The sequence below is a fragment of the Nicotiana sylvestris genome, chromosome 5, assembly GCF_000393655.2.
Source record: "Nicotiana sylvestris chromosome 5, ASM39365v2, whole genome shotgun sequence".
In the NCBI taxonomy this organism is placed as follows: Eukaryota; Viridiplantae; Streptophyta; class Magnoliopsida; order Solanales; family Solanaceae; genus Nicotiana; species Nicotiana sylvestris.
In genome coordinates, this window is record NC_091061.1 from 165,874,476 (window position 1) to 165,893,781 (window position 19,306).

A 19,306-nucleotide genomic window follows, 5' to 3' on the forward strand; every position below is an offset into this window, starting at 1 on the left:
CGCTACCTCGAAGTAGATTACTAAGAACCCTCGAGGCTAGAGCCTCGAGCTAAGCTTCGAGCCTTCGGGAGGTAGTTTCTTCGAGGCACTTTGGTGACCGTAAAATCGAACCGCTGATTTTTGCCGTATACAAAGGGCTCTTAGGAAAATTGCCTCTAGGGTGTCTAAGTTTGAAAATTTGAAAGAATAAGAGAAATCCCTTCTAACTCAGCTTTTTACCAGGCACAGAAGTCGAAATTGCGACCTGATACGAGAAACCCTTCACAATTGCGAAGGTCCCCCATCTCTACTGCAAATGATTTGTTCGCAAATGCGAATTGTGGTCCTCCGCATTTGCGACCCCTTTGATCGCAAATGCGAACCCTAGCTGACCCACCCCTCTTCGTAAGTGCGAAAATTTTCTTTGCAATTGTGACCCAAGCAGCAAATTAGGTTCTTCGCAATTGTGAACATTAACAGAGACCTGCACCAGAACTGAAGCACACCAGCATTGTTTCTAAGTCTAAACTCACTTCGTGGCCTATCTGAAACTCACCCGAGCCCTCAGGGCTCCAAACCAAACATGCACACGAGTTCAAAAACATCATACAAATTTGCTCGCATGACCAAATTGCCAAAATAACACATAGAACTATGAATTGGACACCAAATCAATAAATTTTCAAGAAAACTTTAGAACTTCTATTTTAACAACCGGACATCCGAATCACGTCAAACCAACTTCGTTTCTCACCAAATTTGACAGAGTAAGTCATAAATATAGTAATGAACTTATATCGAGTTACGAAACCAAAATACGGTCCCGGTACCAACAAAGTCAAATATTTGTCGAACCTTTAGATTCATTAAGCCTTTAAACTTCAAAATTTCGACAAAAAGCGATAACTAGAGCTAGGGATCTCCAAATTTGATTCTGGGCATAAGCCCATATTCCAAATCATGATACAGACCCACCGAGACCGTCAAAACACAAATTCAGATCTGTTTGCTCAAAACGTTGACCAAAGTCAACTCAAATGGATTTAAAAGGCAAATTTTCATACTTTATCAATTTTTAACATAAAAGCCTTCCGAAAAAAGACCTAGATTGCGCATGCAAATTGAGGAAGGTTAAAATGAGGTATTTGAGGTTTCGAAACACGGAATTTAGGTTTAAAACTCTAGATTATCTATCGGGTCATCACAATATTGGAGTTTATTATAGCATTCTTAGCTTGTTCTGAAGTTGCATCAGGAACAAATTTGTATTGTTTGAGAACCTTAATTTAATAGTGTTATGTGATTTTAAAAATTAAAGTATATAAGTTACTCTTTTGTTATTAATGTAAAATTCTTTTTTGGTGTATGACTTGTGGTATCGAAGTTATATGAATGATTGTGGTATTAAATTAGAATTTATTATTTTATTTAGCATCTAAAAGGAAGAAAAAAGCTGATTAATTAGAGATAATTTTCCGACATTTCTAAGTAGGTGTCGCAAGGATGGGTATGAGCCAACATTTCCTTATATGTCGCACCTATAATGAGCTATAACTTAAAATTGGTGACATTCGATAAGAGTCGTAAATAAATGTCATAATTTATTTACCGACATTAATATAAATGTTATTTAATTTAAGCGTCAAATAAACGTCGGCAATTCATTTTGTGACATTTATTTGACTTAATTAAAAACGACATTTAAAAATGCCGTTGTGTCTTAACTTTCTTGTAGTGCATAATATAATGGCACAATTAATTAATTAATTCGTCTTTCGTATACATGGGATGTGATACATGTTATAAAAACTCACTACAAGAAAGTAAGGATACGACGACATTAAATAAATGTCGTATAATGCTGCTTAAATGTCACAAATTCATTTACCGATATTTAATTTATATTTGTATAAAATGTCGTAAATTTTGGGGTATGAAATTTTCCGACATTTATATAAATGTCGGTAAAAAATTTACAACATTTATTTATGACATTTTTTAAAACGTCACTTAAAAATGCTGACATTTAGAATAATGTTGGTAAAAAGATTATGACATTTATTTATAGCTTTTAAAAAATACCCATTATAATTTACGACATTTTGGTAAATGTCACTAAAACTTTTACAACATTTAGGTGAATGTCAAATAAATTAATGACATTTTTTAAAAATCTTTTGAAATGTCACTTTAAAATTTGCATACCAAATTTTCTAAAATAGGAATAATAATATTTTATTTAGTTTTTCGTCGTGAATCAAATATATATTCGATTTATACATTCATAAATGTCTATCTTTATACACAATATAACAAATATGAAAAATAAAATTTCTTTATACGTTGGATTTAAAGAATATACTACCGACATAATAAGGTCTCCTTACAAGTTTGAGTTCAAATCAAATGATATGTTATATCTCAAATAAATGTAATTCTATCTAAATCATAAAAGATATAGTAATTTTAACATGGAACTATGTCAAATTCACTCCTAATCTAAATGAATTCCCTTAAATTCTAGAATAAATTGTGCAACAAGGCTTTATGGATCCATCTTTTCACAAGCCAAGTATTCCTTGCAAAAAATTAATCTACATCCTTCAGAAGTTCTGCAAAGAATCACAAAAAAGGAGAATTACAACTATGTAATAAAACTGAAAAATACCATATGTATTGCATGTTTTACCAAACTTACCCATTTCTTTTTCTTGGTCCCAAGTTTATTAGTTTGATTCTTCTCAATTTTGTTTACCTGAGAAAGAACAAAGGTTACTTTGATAGTTTATAGAATTTAATATTGAGGGTAAATTACAAGATACAATCAACAAGACAAAGCTTATGTAGCCCCAGAATATCGTACACTCCTACAAAAATAGTGTAAGAACTTTAAATTACAAGCAAAAGTCTAGAGGCAACATTAATAGCACCTTTATACTAGATTTCCTTATGTGACAACATTGTAAAAGTTCTTTTGAACTATAAGCTTCACTATTCACAAATCACAAAGATATCATCCAGTATAGACCCATCAATTCTCAAAATGCTAACAAACAAGTGAACATCAATTAAAAAAGTAGCTACAATTAAGCATACTTCAACCAAAGAATGACAGAACTTTCACCAAACCAAACCAAAGCTGAAGATGCAAACTTATTCTCCTATATAAGAAGCACCGTAGGAGCAGGTGAAGCAGCCTGCTCTTCGTCGACATGCCAACTTCAGCCATAATATTTTTGCCCTTGGTTTTTAACATTATTACATCAACTGCCATCACACCATTTTGTAAATACAATAAACTCTTTAGGTATTTTCAAAATTCACTTTTGACCTTTCATTGCTACTTTAGCTCTAAAAGTGACAGGTTTTACATCTTGGGCTGACTCATTATATTTACAAAGCAACACGTAGATTACTTTTGACAGCTGCAAAGTAATTCCGTATAGTACATAAAATTATACACCTACTTATACTCTCCTCTCTAGAACTTCGTTTTTGGATTACCTTAGCTTTTTCTCGGGGAACTTCGAACTTAAGTTGTTGTGTCTGCTCCGTTGAACGATCTTCTTTTCCTATTTTGTTTAGTTTTCCTGTTGAGTTTCTCTGAAGAACACAGCGTTTGCTAATCAGGGGTTATAGCGACTGCTGCTTGAGAAGTTCTTTTTCGAATTTTCTACTTATTTGAAGGTAATTATTATATAGGATGATTTTCTTCTATGGATGGTATTTTGAGTATTACTATGATCTTGGCCAAGGTTACCAAATCAAAAAAAATATACAGTGATTCTCATGTAAGAGTCAAAAGTTTTTTGTAAATCAGCTAATCCATTGTTAATTTATAGTATTCTGATTCTTTTTTGTTTTCTAAAATTAATAGATTCAATTACAGTAATCATCCATGTTTAGTTAATGTTTTTGATCATTTCTTGAATTCTTGATTTAATCCATCTAAAGATTATGTCTTTACATATGCGTTTTTTTATCTTTTCCTTTTTGCTAAGTTTCCCAAGATATGTTTCAGCTTTAGTTACTTAGACTTAGATTGTATCTTTTGATATGCCATTTTCCCCTTTTAGCAGAGCTTTCCAAGTTATTTTTCAGTATTAGTTTACTTAGCTTTTATTTTGGCAATTAGACGTGCCAATAGTTAGTGGTGGCTTTTAAAGGTATAAAATTACTACCAATGTCTTCTCTTCTCTAGGTGTTTGAATAAATTCTTCAATGAATTACCATTTCTATTAAATTTGTTATGCATATTTTTGTCTTCTCTATCTTTTAAGTATTTGTGATTTAGTTTTATCTCTGTTGTTCGAAGGAGTATCATGGTTTTGTTCTCATTTTCGTGGGGCTAAATTATATCATAGCTACTGCTTGGAAGATGATATAGGTCATCTTAGAAAAATCTTGGTTTTTTTTTATCTTTGGATACCAGAGTTCATTCATTCAGTTGGATACCTTTGAAAAGAAAATTGTTAGTTTGACCAACATGGGCATAAGTTGTGGCTTCAAGTGCTAAACCTCTTCTGCTTTTCTTGGAGTAAGAGTGACAATGTGATGGTTCCACGTAATGTTCTTTTAGATTTTTCTTTTCAAGTTCTATAAGCCGTTATTATGTGCTCCAGTCTTGATTGCATTTTTGCATTTTAAGTATCTGCGAAGAACCAAATTGTGATGACCCGACCCGTCGCCTCATGAGTTACCGCCCCGTTTTTCCCATTTTCTATTTCTTTATGCTTCATTATCAGTGTTGGGTGTGAACGAGTTGATTTGGATTGGTTTTAGTAGGAAATGAGACACTTAGTCTCTTTAAGGAAGGTTTGTTTTGGAAAAGTCAACCGGACATTGACTTATGTGTTAGAGGGCTCGGATTTGAATCCGGATGATTCGGTTAGCTTCGGGGATGATTTGTGACTTAGGAGTGTAATCAGAAGTAATTTTGGAGGTCCGGTATAGAATTAGGCTTGAATTGGCGAAGTTAGTATTTTGGCGAATTTCGGTTGATAGGTGAGATTTTGATTCGAGAGTCGGAATGGAATTCCGAGAGTTGTTGTAGCTTCGTTAGGTGATTTGGGATATGTGTACGAAATTTCAGGTCATTCGGACGTAGTTTGGTCGGGTTTTTGATCGAAAGTGTATTTCGGAAGTTTTTAGAAAATTAGGCTTGAATTCGATGAGTTTTGGGTAATTTGATATTGTTTGAGGTATTTTAATGATTGGAAGAGGTTTTAATAATGTTATGAATTATTTTGGCATGTTTGGTCGGGGTCCCATGAGGCTCGGATAAGTTTTGGAAGAGTTTTTGGAAGATTTTTGTCGTTTGAGCATAAGCTGTAATGATCCAAAAGTCCATTTTTAGTTCTAGAGATCAAAATTTTATTTTGAGATTTCCAGAATTTAAATAATGAATTATAGGAGTGATCTGGAAAGTTTGGTCTAATTTCATCAAGTTGCGATTGGGTTTTTGACACGAAACATGAGTTAATTGTTTAACGAGCGAAATGGATATCGCACTGAGCAAACGAGCTCCAAATTGAGTTTCGATTGAAGGACTATGTTTGTATCATTATTTGTGACTCATAGGAACAATAATCATCAAATTCCGAGTTCGTATGATGGAGTTAGAGCCATTTTAGTAAAAAGAAAAGTGCTGCAATTTCTTTGGCTGTTGCTGTATTTTTTTTAGCAGCATGAACAGTAACTGCGCGGGTGAACAGTACTTCCGAAAAATCCTGGGCAGTGAGTTTATAAAACACTTCATCCGCGATTTTGGGTCATTTTTCCTCCATGGTTGATCATTTTGAGAGCTTCTTGGTGGAGATTAAAGAGGGACTCAAGGGGGAACGACTTGAGGTAAGTTTCTTGGACTTAGAACTCGTTTTTATTGTGAATTCCACCTAGAGATTCATGAAATATAAGCCTACAAATCAAGAACTAGGGCTTGAATTTTGAAACCAAACAATTAGGATTTGATGGGTCATTTGAACTCGGATTTGGGAGTTCTTGGGATGTATAGACTCGTGGCGAGACAAGGAATCCGGTGATGTTAATTTTCTGATTTTTCGAGACGTGGAACCGGGGCTCGGGTTTTGTCAAATTCGTGAATTTTGATATTTTTCGATTGCTTTCAATTGGGTATTGTCTCTTTAGCATAATGCGACATATTTGTTGTGATTTTGGGCAGATTAGTCGCACGAGGAGGGTAATTTGAGAGGCAAGGGCATAACGAGCTAGACTTTGACCGTCTTGAGGTGAGTAATTGATGTAAATGATGTCCTGAGGGTTTGAAACCCCAAAATTTCACATCGTAACGCTATATTGAGGTTACTTGCACGCCGGATAACGGGCGTGGGGTAGAGCACCGTTGGGGATTATGACTTGGTCCGTCCCGAGATATGTTTTTACCGTGTTTTCTACCTGAACTAAATTGAGAATCATACTTACTTGGATTTAATTGTTACATTTGGGCTTCTTGCCAATTATTTGAATCCTTCAGGGATTGATATCACTGCTTTCGCATATTTTGCATATCATTTGACCTCAGTCCAAGGTTTTAAATACTGTTTTGCAAACTCAGCCATCATTCTAAGATTTGAAAACTTAAATTATATTTCGGGCTGAGAACTATTGTTTTACAAATGCCCAAGGGGCTTATGATGATTTTTGGACTGAGCATGGATCGGGCTGCGCGCCGCATCACTGTTATATTGATATTGAGGCCGAGAGCCTGGTTGATTACATTGATATTGACGCTGAGAGCCTAGGCGATTATACTGAGATTGATATGAGGCTGAGGGCCTAGATTTGATGCCACGAGATGGCTTGATATTGCGCTTGGGTTGTAGGAGCCCCTTCGGAGTCTGCACACACCCCTAGTGAGCGCCGTCAACGATAAATAAATGGATGGCTCGGGCTGCACACCGCAGTGGGTACTAGAGTGTACCATCATATGCATTGCATTGCACTCATGCATTTATTTTTATCTGTTATACATGTCTCAGTATTTGGTACTCTGACTTAATTGACTTGTTGCTTCACTATTGGTTGTTCTAAACTGCCAGTTATAGTTTACTTTGTATTTTTGTATGATTTCTTATTCTCAGTCTTTATTTATGTTTATTACTCACTGGGTCGGAGTACTCACATTACTCCCTGCACCTTGCGTGCAGATCCAGGTACACCACAGGCTGAGTGAGGATTTGTTTAGCTGAACAACAGTATCCGAGAGTATTGAGGTAGCTGCATGGCATTCATAGCTTTATCTCTCCCCTCTATCTCTATCTTTTATTCCGTATTTTTCCTAGACAGACTTGTTATAGGTGAATATTCTGTATTAGAGGCTCATATTCGTGACACCGGATTCTGTTGGGCTATGATGTGGTATTTTAATTGAACCTCCGCAGATTTTATTATTAATTATACACTTGAATGAAATGACTTAGTAAATTCTCTATGATATTTTATCTATAATCTGAATAAGAATTTAGGATAATGTTGTTGAATGGTCGGGCTTGCCTAGCAGTGTGTTGGGCGCCATCATGACCGGGGTTGGGGTCGTGACACAAATGCATTTTTTTTATAGAACTCTTTCCTACATGTGCATATCAAAGTCTGTAAACGAATCCTAATGTCTTCATTTGTTTTAAGAATGGCTATGAACAATCAAGTGATGATCTTCAAATGCTTTGATTTGGGAGAGGGTGGATCAATAGAGGTTTGATATTAGTTTGTTGTTAGACTAAGTTTACTGGTGTATCAAAATGAGCTGTAGTAATTTCTCATGCATATTTGTTTTCATAATCCGATAATGGTTTGTGCAGAGCAATTTAACAACTTTAACAGAAGTTTCTTCATTTCTTTTGGCAGCGATCAAGTTTAGCTAAAGAGACGTCTAGGCTTGAAAAAACTATTGATTATATATGCCCCCCAAAATAGGGAAGCATCAATGCTCTGAAGAAAGAGGTGTCAAAATAAAACAAAGACACCGTGATATATATAGAGAGAAGTCGGCGGACAGAAGAGAATTAAACTTAATGCAACAACGAATGGTATACCTTCATTCTACCACACATAATCCTATTGGTAATTCCACCGAGGTACCAACTTCTTGCCAATTTAGCAAAGAGCAGATTGAGAATACAGTTGGTGTAAGAGGAGCCTCATCTTCTCTCTTGTACACAAGTTAGTACAGTATTAGTTTTTTAGTTAATAACTTGCTTCTTATATGTGTATGTTTTAATTTATATGTCCATACATCAATTGACTTGTTTTCTCTTTGTCTGTCTTAGCAAATGGGAACTCAGTTGATGCTTCCGTTATTTCTGATAATGGCAGAGATATAGGTAGTAGCTCATGCGCTTTTGAAGTTGGTAAGCCTGGAACAATGGTGTTATTTGTAATTTCTTTTACATATCCAAACTTATGTGATAATTCATTATATATTAGGGTCCACCTCAGAAACGTGCACTGAACAATACAACATTACGTCACATACAACATCATAGAAAGGTTTCTTTTCATCTACCCTTCAAATCATTTTTGTCATTTTTTCTCCTATATTTTCCTTTCCTAAAATTTGAGATATACAGGTCGTAAAAATAGAATATTGGGTCATTGCAACACTAATGAATTGCCTAATAGCTCTTTCAGACTCAAACCTGTATCAAACTATGAATTTTGTAGAGCCAAAAGATTTGAATATGAACCACCGGGATTTTGTTGTGACAATGTTTCAGTGAAATTGATTCACTATGGAATGCCTGCTGAATTGCTAAAGCTTTATTTAGGGAACTCTGAGGAATGTGAATATTTTCGCACTTATGTTAGAATGTATAATAACATGTTCGCATTTACTTCTCTTGGAGTAAAATATGACAGAGATTTAGCAAGAAGAAATCGCATTATTTATACATTTAGAGTTCAAGGAAAAATGTATCATTTTATAGATGACTTGGTGCCCTCAAGTCAACCGGCTAAAAATTTACAGTTTTATTTCTACGATACAAATAATGAGGTAGCAAATCGGATGGCATTCTCTGACAAGCTTAATGAATCAGTTATCAGAACTTTGATGGACACATTAAAAATGAACCCATACTCCATTTTCTTGAAATCGTAAACAGATATTTCAGAATTATCCAACTTCTATATTGCGCTGAAGTCTGACTCTGGTTTAGATCAAAGAATATATAACTTACCAACATCGTCAGAATTAGTAGCAATATGGATGGAAGATGAGAATAGTTCCAATATTTCTTTACCACGCATTCGAATTTATACACATAGTTGTAAGATCCAATTAGTAAATTATTATTACGGCTGTTATGATCCGTTGCAGTATCCATTACTATTTTCTTATGGACAAAACAGATGGCACTGTGGTATTAAAAAGATTATTCAAAAGAACAATACTATTAGTACTTGAATTTACTGTAAACATGAGCAACTTCCGAATGTAGAAAATATGTCCTCAATTGACATGTTTCTTCATATGGAAGCAGAACTTCTGCAAAAAAAAAAGAAACAAAAAAGAAATATTGTATCTTGCTGTGAGTATTATTGCTATAAGATTCAAATGAGGGATGACGAAGAAAATCAAGTTTTACATGCTGGGAGAACGTTTAAACAGTACTCAGTTGATCAATTCATCAAACTTGATACTCAAAGGTTAGATTTATATTCACTTAACCAAGATTTATTTCGAGTTGATGCATTAGCTTCTTAATGTTCTCTGACACGGAGAGAGAGATGCATCAAATATTGGTGAACAAAGTTTTTTTCCTGCGAGTTTTGTAGGAGGTCCTAGAGATATGCATCGAAGATATATGGATGCTATTGCGTTAGTGTAACATTTTGGAAAACCTGATATATTTTTGACAATGACATGTAATCCATCTTGGCCTGAAATAGAAGAACATTTATTGGTAATAGCTGAGGTACAAAATCAGCCTGATTTAGTTAGTCGAGTGTTTAGAGCGAAGGTAGAAGAGATGAAAACAGATATACTAAAGAGAAACATATTTGGTAGAGTTGCAGCTTTTATGTATACTATTGAATTTCAGAAGTGCGGTCTTCCACATGCTCATTTTCTTATCATACTCAACAACAAATATAAATTGTTAACTCCAGAAGCTTATGATAAAATTATTTGTGCCGAATTGCCTGATCGTGATACAAATGATTACTTGTATACACTTGTTACTAAACATATGATGCATGGACCTTGTGGCAACTTAAATCCTAAATGTCCTTATATAGAAAAAAAAGGATATTGTAAGTTTGAATATCCAAAAGAATTTGCTGATCACACATCAAAGGGAAAAGATGGGTATCCAATATATCAAAGACGAAATACAGGCAAAGTTGTAACTACTAGAGGCCAACTTCTTGATAACTCCTGGGTGGTTCCTTACAATCCATATCTATTGAGCAAATTTAATTATCATAGTAATGTTGAAGTTTGTTCCGATATTAAAGTTGTCAAATATCTTTATAAATATATTTGCAAGGAACATGATAAAATTGCTTTTTCATACATGCTGATGATCCAAATATTGAAATAGATGAGATCAAACAATATCAATCTGCTAGATGGGTTTCGCCGCCAGAGGCAACTTGGCGTTTATTTGGTGTTCCCATAAGCGAAATCATCCCAACAGTTTACCATCTTCAGGTACATCTTGAAGGACAACAATTTGTCTCTTTTAAAATCACATAGACCATAAATACAATTGTAAGTAATCCCATGATTAGGAAAACAATGTTGACTGAACTTTTTTGATGAACAGAGAAAACAAAGATGCTAAGAATCTAAAGTTACTTTACAAGGAATTTTCAAAATATTTTGTATGGTCCAAACAATATAGGATGTGGACACGTCGATAACGGGGTACTGTTATTGGACGTATTGTGACATGTCATCCTACAGAGGGGGAGAGATACTATCTTCGATTGTTATTAATGAATATTAGAGGACCAAAATCATATCAACATTTGCTAACTATAAATGGAGTATGTTGCATTACATTTAGAGAAACCGCAGAGAGAAAAGGATTATTACAATGACACAATAACTTGGTTGACTGTATGTCAGAAGCTGTAAGATATCAAATGCATTATAGTTTAAGACGTTTATTTGCTACGTTATTGGTGTATTGTATTCCTGCTAATCCGAAAGAACTTTGGCACAAATTTGAACATTCTATGTCTGAAGACTTTAAGATTGCGCCAAATTTGAACAAGAAACAGATTCGTCATATGACTTTAAACAATATTAATGACATTTTGCATTCAATGGGTCATGACATAAGTGAATTTATACTTGTACCTGAAAGAATTTCAGCTTCATCAGCCGCTAAAGAGGCTCAGGATTCTTATTTTGAAAGAAATATAATTCTTAGAGAAGAAGATTTGTTGTTGGAAGCAAAATTGAATAATGAACAACGAGAAGCATATAATATAATTCTTGACAGAATATTTAAAAATAAACCTGGAGCTTTTTTTATAGATGGTCCTGGAGGAACAGGAAAAACTTTTTTGTACCGTGCAATACCTACTGCTATACGATAAAAAAGATTTGTAGCTTTAGCAACAACAACCTCTGGTGTTGCAGGTTCAATTCTTCCCGGAGGACGAACTGCTCATTCCCGTTTTAAAATTCCTATTGATATTGATGGACAATTCTCATATAATATTAGTAAACAAAGTTCGTTTGTATTATTGATACAAGATGCCAAATTAATCGTATGGGATGAAGTATTAATGGCCAAAAAAGAATTGATAGAGGCTTTTGATTTACTATTAAAAGATCTAATGGATACGAAGATACTATTTGGTGGAAAAGTTGTTGTTTTTAGTGGTGATTTCAGAAAAACTCTCCCAGTTGTTCGTAGTGGAAAAAAGGAGGACTTCATACAAGAAAGTTTGCTATGTTCTGACATTTGGAATCAACTCGAAAAATTGCGATTATCAGTAAATATGCGAGCGAGAACAGATTCTGCGTTTTGTGAATATTTGATGAAAATAAGGAGCGGAAAAGAAAAAAACAAATTGGCAAGGTAAGATTGAAATCCCTGATCGTTTCATTATTCATTTATTCGTGAAAAAGAATCGTTGAATCTTTTATTTAGAGTAACTTTGTTACACCTTGTGTATTCGGCGTTATCATGCTGTAAATGGGCTAATTCGATAGGAAGATAATTTCTATGAGATATTTAAATGATGCGATAGTTATACGTTAAGATTGGAAGTCATTTGAGTTGTGATTAAAAATTCGACAAAGATCGCGCAAAAGTTACGGGTTTAAATTTCACTGGAATTTGGATAAAATGTTGATGAGCTTTTCTCTCAATATACTAGGAGTTATGGTGTGTTCTACCTACCGAATCGAAGGTCTATGGGTCTAGTTTCCAACGCAATAAACCGTTTGTTAATACGACTTTGGAGTAGAGAGATATTAACATTTTCGTACAGTGGTGCACAATGTTACGGGAACAGTGTGCCTAGTCGGGTTTAGTCAAAATTTCTTTATTTAAGTCAATTTTTAAAACAGAACCCCTGCGTTTTATCCTCTCCAAAACAGAACCAAAAACCTAGGGATTTCCTCTCAAACTTCTCCCATCCATCTAGCCAAGCATAACAACAATTTAGTCATCCTCAAGATGGAGAACACCATGGTAGCTTCGGAATCGTGAATTCTTCGGTGTTTCACTTTTCATAGCAAGACTCCGCCTTGAAGTAATTTCGAATTTTGAGTAATTCTGGTCACATAAGGTATGATTTAACTTCCTCTTTGATCTTTGTAAACTTCTACCATAAGAATTCCTAAGAAATAGTTGAAACCTCTATAGAAATGTTCTTGATTTTGTTAAGAAACCTCTCTTAATCTGGCTTGATTGTTGGGGATGTTCTATAGGGTTTTACTGTATTGTTTGGATCTGTGAAGACATGGATGGAATCTTGTCGATAAGGAGATGTAGTAAAGTAAAATTTGGTGGTGTGTTGGGGGGAAATTAATCTACAAAAGAGTCTACAAATTCATGGCCACAAGTTTTTCGCGTAAATGTCTAAATGAAGAATTATATAAGTTATGAGCTTGAATTTGATTTTGAATGGTTAGTATTATGTAGGAAATCATTCCTAAGGCTTTCAAGGTCTCGGAAACAGTATATAACTCCATCGACAAGGTATGTAGGGCTTTCGCTATACTTTTCAGCATGACTAGAATTCAAATAAATGTTTATCGAATTGTTTCGTCGGATTCGAGTTATTTCACCTTCAACTTATAAAGATGCTTAGACCTGATCCTTTCTCATAGAGTGTTTACTTCAGAGAATATCTATGAATTTTCGGTTTTCCTTGTTCCTTGTTTAAAAAAAACTAGAGCCTTTTTACTCGTTCTCATTTCGACATTCATATAAGTCATGAATAAGGAACACTTACATCAAAGGTATTCATAATACATAACTCTCATGTTCTTAGTACTTGTTGGCTCGTAGTTGAAAATTAAATATTTTAGCCACAGCCATGATAGTCGGGGAATAATGATGATAGGCCACTTCGACTCTTCTTAGAATACGTCTTTTAAGGTTGGTTTTGCATTGCACCTATATAATTCATGATTTAGTATATGTATGTATTTACTTTCATTACCGAGCCGCACTATAGACGGCCGGTTATGACACATATTGTGTAACCACTGATCAGTTGGGATTACCGAGCTTCACGTGGCCGGGTACGATTCTATCAAGCCTTTATTATGGCCGGGTATGTTATGGCTATTATAGCCCCACAGAGGGATTTATTATTATATAATGTGATATATTATAAGTAGCGATAGTGAACGACGGTTTCACGAGCATACATTTATATCCATGTTGAATTTTAGTTTCCTACCGAGGCTAGTTTCAGAATTCAAATTGTCTCTATGTCTCTTCTCTTGTTAATTACATTTTTCGTGTTACACATGTCGCCCTACATATTCAGTAAATATTTCGTACTGACGCATTTTTATGCGCTGTGTTCATGCCCACAGGTTCGGATAGACAGAGCGGCGTGCCTCCTCATTAGGACCCCCAGGATTAGCGTTGGGTTTCGCACTCCACTTCTTCGGAGTTGCTTACTTTGAGTCCATAGGTACTATTACAGATGTATATGTGTGGTTTTGGGCATGTCAGTGGCTTTGTCTCGTCCTATTGAGATTGTCTTACACTCTTAGAGGCTTGCAGACTAGCGGTCATTGTATATATTTTTCGTATCGCCCTATCGGCCTTCTGGACAGCTGTTATACTGTTGTTGCAGCCTTGTTGGCCTAGTTTATATATATATATATATGTCGTGTTGGGCTCTTCTGCCTGCAGGTTATTATATTTCAAATCATATCTTATGGTTGGTTTGCTCGGGCTTTCGGGCATCGGGTGCCAACCACACCTCCCAAGGTTGGCATGTGACAAACTTGGTATCAGAGTAGGTCAGTCCTAGGGAGTCTGCAAGCCGTGTCTAGTAGGGTCTTGTTTATGGTGTGTTGTGCACCACACTTATAAACATGAGGCTATTGGGAATTTAGGATTATTACTTTCTTCTTGATCTAGATCGTGCAATAGAGCCTAATCATAAGTGTTCATTCCTAATTCTCTTTTTGTTTACCTTCTCAGTGATGCCTAATAATACGAGACGACAAGTGGCTATGAAATTTATTCAGAGGTTGGATGAGGAGGCGGGAGAGGGCATAAGTCAACTGCCACCTACTACTGTAGATCAACATTGTCACGACCCAAACTGGAGGGCCATGACTAGCACCCGACCATACTTGTCGAGCACCAACGTATATTTCATCTAACCTTCATTATTATCTTTTAGGGCTGACGAGATCAATATAAATGGTAGACCGTGATCATGGACAACCAGCAATAAAATATGACGGTATGAACATACATAGCAGGGGATGACCAGGCAATCAAGAAACTATATATAAGGTATTAGCTACCACGCTACCATGAAAGACTATATAACAAAAACCAGCCGACAAGGCATACCAAACTACACATGAGTCGACACTTGTCTATGATCCTCTAAATGAACATAAGTGCTGCAACATAGCCGGAACAGGGCCCCGACATACCCATAATGTCTATAACAAAAATGCATACCAAGACCAAGGCAAGTCCGGAGAAGGGATCTCGCCAATCACCGCTGAACTGGACAGCCAACTGTGGTGGGGGAGCTACACCTGCCTGTCTATTAGGACCTGCAGCACGACATGCAGTGTCCACAAATAAAAGGACGTCAGTACGAATAAAGTACTGAGTATGTAAGGCAGGGAACCATAAATACGATCAGTAATGTAAGCAAGGATAGAGAATATACAACCTGTAACATCTTAGTACCTCTGAGGGCTACTGACATGAAATGCATGATACATATGTATAAATACATAAACCTTTAAAACATTCGCCTCTGTGGGCATCATCATCATCATATCGTACCCGGCCATAATAGGCTCGGTAAAAAATGTACCCGGCCATAATAGGCTCGGTAGAATCGTACCCGGCCACGTGGAGCTCGGTAAAACCCAACTGATCAGTGGTTGCACAATAGGTGTCGTACCCGGCCAACTATAGCGTGGCTCGGTAGAGTAAAATAGATACATATATATAATGCATGCTCGACTCATGGAATCACATTCTAAACCTTTCGGAGTGACGTAAGGTCAGTATCCTCTGTACACGTTATTAGGACTAACTCTTCACTATGAACCTTATAAGAATCAGGAAGTACCAACAACATTGATAACATAAGAATAAGAGAAGCAACATTAACATCAATCGTTCCATAAGAGGGAAAACAATGTAAGTACTGCTAGCTTCTAAGAGTAGAGTATCTTGGAAGCTCGTTCATTACATTATGTACAATCAGAGTCGTGCAAAAGAAGGAAAGGGATAGCCTCACATACCTTGTATATACTGCCCCAATCTCAAGCTATGCAATTGTCAAAACTCCTTAGTCTACAATAAGAGAAACGATACTATCGTTATCATTTAAGCGTCATAACTATTATGTATCGACCACAACCTATTTTACGATGAAACGGACAGCACCTCCCCTATATATATGACTTCACACCATTCAAAACAGTCACCAAACAGCCCAAACAACATCAATAATAAACATATTGAGCCTCCCAAAATAGTCCACGCACAGCCTAATCACTCCATACATACGACGACCACCGTAGTCGTGTCAAACGACCCGAAAATGTTACGAATAACTATCATCCCACAACCCTACATATATATGGTGTTTCTCCACATCCTTGCTCCTCCAAAACTCCACAAAATAGTAGTAAAATATGCATCCCAACAGCAACGCAAAACAGTCCACAAAACAATAACATTACTACCAAGCCTTTCGAAATATATTTCTCAAGTTCTAGCTTCAATGGCTTAGCCGCAACTTGGATAATCTTAAATACATATAGAGTAAGAGGTTCCTTACCTTTATACAGAAAGAACAACTCCAATTTTACCTTAAATTTACATGAAATATCCCTCCAATGCTGCCACAACAATAAAAAAGCGAAACTAGTGATCAATTAGTGTTTTTCGGCACTAGAATCACTTTAAAAGGATTGAAATCACCTAGGATTGATATTAAGAACATGAGGGAGTATTTACAGAACATAAATCCTTTAAAACAACCTCCCACACGAGCTGGAGCGACACAAAAATGAGCAACAACAAGAAGAACAAGAGACTTACTAGCGCCACGGAATTCCCGACACTTGATTTGTGTTGTTTGCCCTTTTTTGGGTCTTGAATCTTGAGAGAACCTTGAGAGGATGTTACTAGGGTTCTAAGGTCTGAAAATAGTGAGAAGAAATGACTTAAAACGGGTTGTAGGCATCCTATATAGGTCCAAATATCTTAAACCGCCTTTGTGGCCCCCATAGAGAGGTGCTTGGCGCAGTCTCGCAAAAATGTGAATATCTCTTTACTCCGAGATCGTATCGATGAACGGTTTAATGCATTGGAAACTAGACTCATAGATATTAAATTTTGTTGGTAGATCATCCGGTAATTCCTTGTAAATTAGGAGAAAAGATTAGAAATATTTGACCTAATGTTTAAGTAAAATTATGAACCTAAGTTGCGACAACTTTTGTCGACTTTTATTTCATAACTCGTTTAACTTCAAGACTTATGATACAGATATTATATGATTAAAATACCTTAATACATGACCTCTTGAGTGTATTAAGCACCGCTAGATTTACCTGAAAATACGAGTTACAACATCCTTGATTCATTTAACTTCTAATACTTGTTAATCACCCTTATACACTCTTGTATCACTTAAGACCAATAGGATTGACTTCTTATCATCTCAAAGATAATTCCTTCTTGGATTTATGTTAACTAATATATGGCATGAACTAACACATGTGGATATGGGTTGTAACACCCTCCCCCCCTTAGGAACATTCGTCCTCGAATGTAAGGGTTCATGGGGAGTTTAAATCATCGTGGATTCCAATGGAAATTTCCGATCAATTTTCCCCTATAAAATGGTCACTAGCAAAACTTGCAAGCAATTAAGCCCAACATATGGCTTCACAAGGCTACACAAAGCATTATGCATATTTACATTATCTACATATCACCATTTTGTATTAAGGAGGAGTATTCTCAAATTATTGCTTACCTCATAGAGTCGTTTCACCTTCCAATGTATCCTGTCTTCCACCAGCATCCTTGTTATCTTCATTCTGGAATAAGTAAGGGTATTTAGACTTCATCTCCTCTTCTGCTTCCCATGTCATTTCTTCCATATTTTTGTTCCTCCACAATACTTTGACGGAAGCTACATCTTTTGTTCTCAGCTTGCGGACTTGCCGATCTAATATCGCCACTGGCACTTCTTCATATGATAGGTCCTCTGTAACTTGTACATCTTTGATAGGGACGACTCGAGAAGGGTCTCCAATACATTTTCTCAACATAGATACATGGAATACCGGGTGGACAAATTCCAATTCGGATGGCAATTCTAACTCATAAGCAACCTGTCCAATTCGTCGAAGAATTTTATACGGCCCGATATACCTTGGACTCAGCTTACCTTTCTTCCCAAAACGCATAATACCCTTCATTGGTGAGATCCTCAGGAAAACCCAATCACCAACCTCAAACTCTAGATCACGACGTCGGACATCAGAATAAGATTTTTGCCTGCTTTGTGCCGTCCTCAATCGCTCCTGTATCACTTTCACCTTCTCAATAGCTTGGTGAATCAAATCTGGCCCATATAATTCTGTTTCACCGACTTCGAACCATCCAACTGGTGATCTACATCTTCTCCCGTATAGTGCCTCGTATGGGGCCATTTTAATACTGGAATGGTAGCTATTATTGTAGGCGAATTCTATGAGTGGAAGATGGTCATCCCAATTTCCCTTAAAATCTAGAAAACATGATCATAGCATATCTTCCAGTGTCTAAATGGTACGTTCAGCCTGTCCGTCAGTCTGCGGATGAAATGCAGTGCTGAGATTTACTTGTGTGCCTAAACCCTTCTGGAAAGACCTCCAAAAGTTAGTTGTAAATTGAGCTCCTCGGTCTGATATAATAGATACTGGCATACCATGAAGCCTAACAATCTCCTTGATGTACAACTTGGCATAATCTTCAGCCGTGTAAGTTGTCTTAACTGGCAGAAAATGGGCACATTTTGTAAGTCGATCAATTATCATCCAGATGGAGTCAAACTTATGATAAGAGCGAGGTAATCCAATAATGAAGTCCATATTAATCACCTCCCATTTCCAGGTCGGAATCTCTATATTCTGAAGCAATCTACCGGGTTTCTGATGTTCTATCTTTACTTGTTGACAATTGGGACACTGGGCTACAAATTCTGCAATAGACTTCTTCATGTTATCCTACCGATACTGCTCCTTGACATCATGATACATCTTTGTCGAGCCGGGATGGATGGAATATCGGGATCGATGGATCTCATTCATAATCTTCTCTCGCAACCCTGCCACATTAGGCACACATAATCGACCCTGGTATCTCAGTGCCCCATCTCTTCCGATCTCAAAAGCCATACTTTTACACTGTTGAATGCTCTCTCTTAATCGTACTAAGATAGGAACTTCATATTGTCGTGCTTTTACCTCGGCTACCAAAGATGATTTTGATGTATTCTGTACAGTAACACCTCTGTCATCAGAGTCTAACAATCTGATTCTCATATTGGCTAGCTGATGAAGCTCTTTAGTCAACCCCCATCTACCTGCCTCAATATGTACTAAGCTTCCCATTGATTTACG

At 36.2% G+C, this 19,306-nt stretch overlaps 1 protein-coding gene and 1 long non-coding RNA gene across 3 annotated transcripts; both read left to right on the forward strand.

Annotated features, from left to right (window-relative positions):
- Positions 1–3,933: 3,933 nt before the first annotated feature.
- Positions 3,934–8,744, forward strand: LOC104232097 (uncharacterized). 2 transcript variants are annotated; one of them, XR_011407460.1, is made up of 6 exons: positions 3,934–5,829; positions 6,161–6,227; positions 7,146–7,211; positions 7,843–8,157; positions 8,265–8,345; positions 8,422–8,744. It is a non-coding gene; the product is annotated as an uncharacterized lncRNA (long non-coding RNA). The 2 variants fall into 2 exon arrangements; XR_011407459.1 differs by having other exon boundaries at positions 8,265–8,744.
- A 1,110-nt stretch (positions 8,745–9,854) lies between these two features.
- LOC104232098 (uncharacterized) lies at positions 9,855–10,781 on the forward strand. The gene is made up of 3 exons (XM_070147249.1): positions 9,855–10,422; positions 10,539–10,648; positions 10,764–10,781. Exons 1-3 carry the CDS (start codon positions 9,855–9,857, stop codon positions 10,779–10,781), a joined length of 696 nt encoding a protein of 231 aa, XP_070003350.1.
- Positions 10,782–19,306: the final 8,525 nt, after the last annotated feature.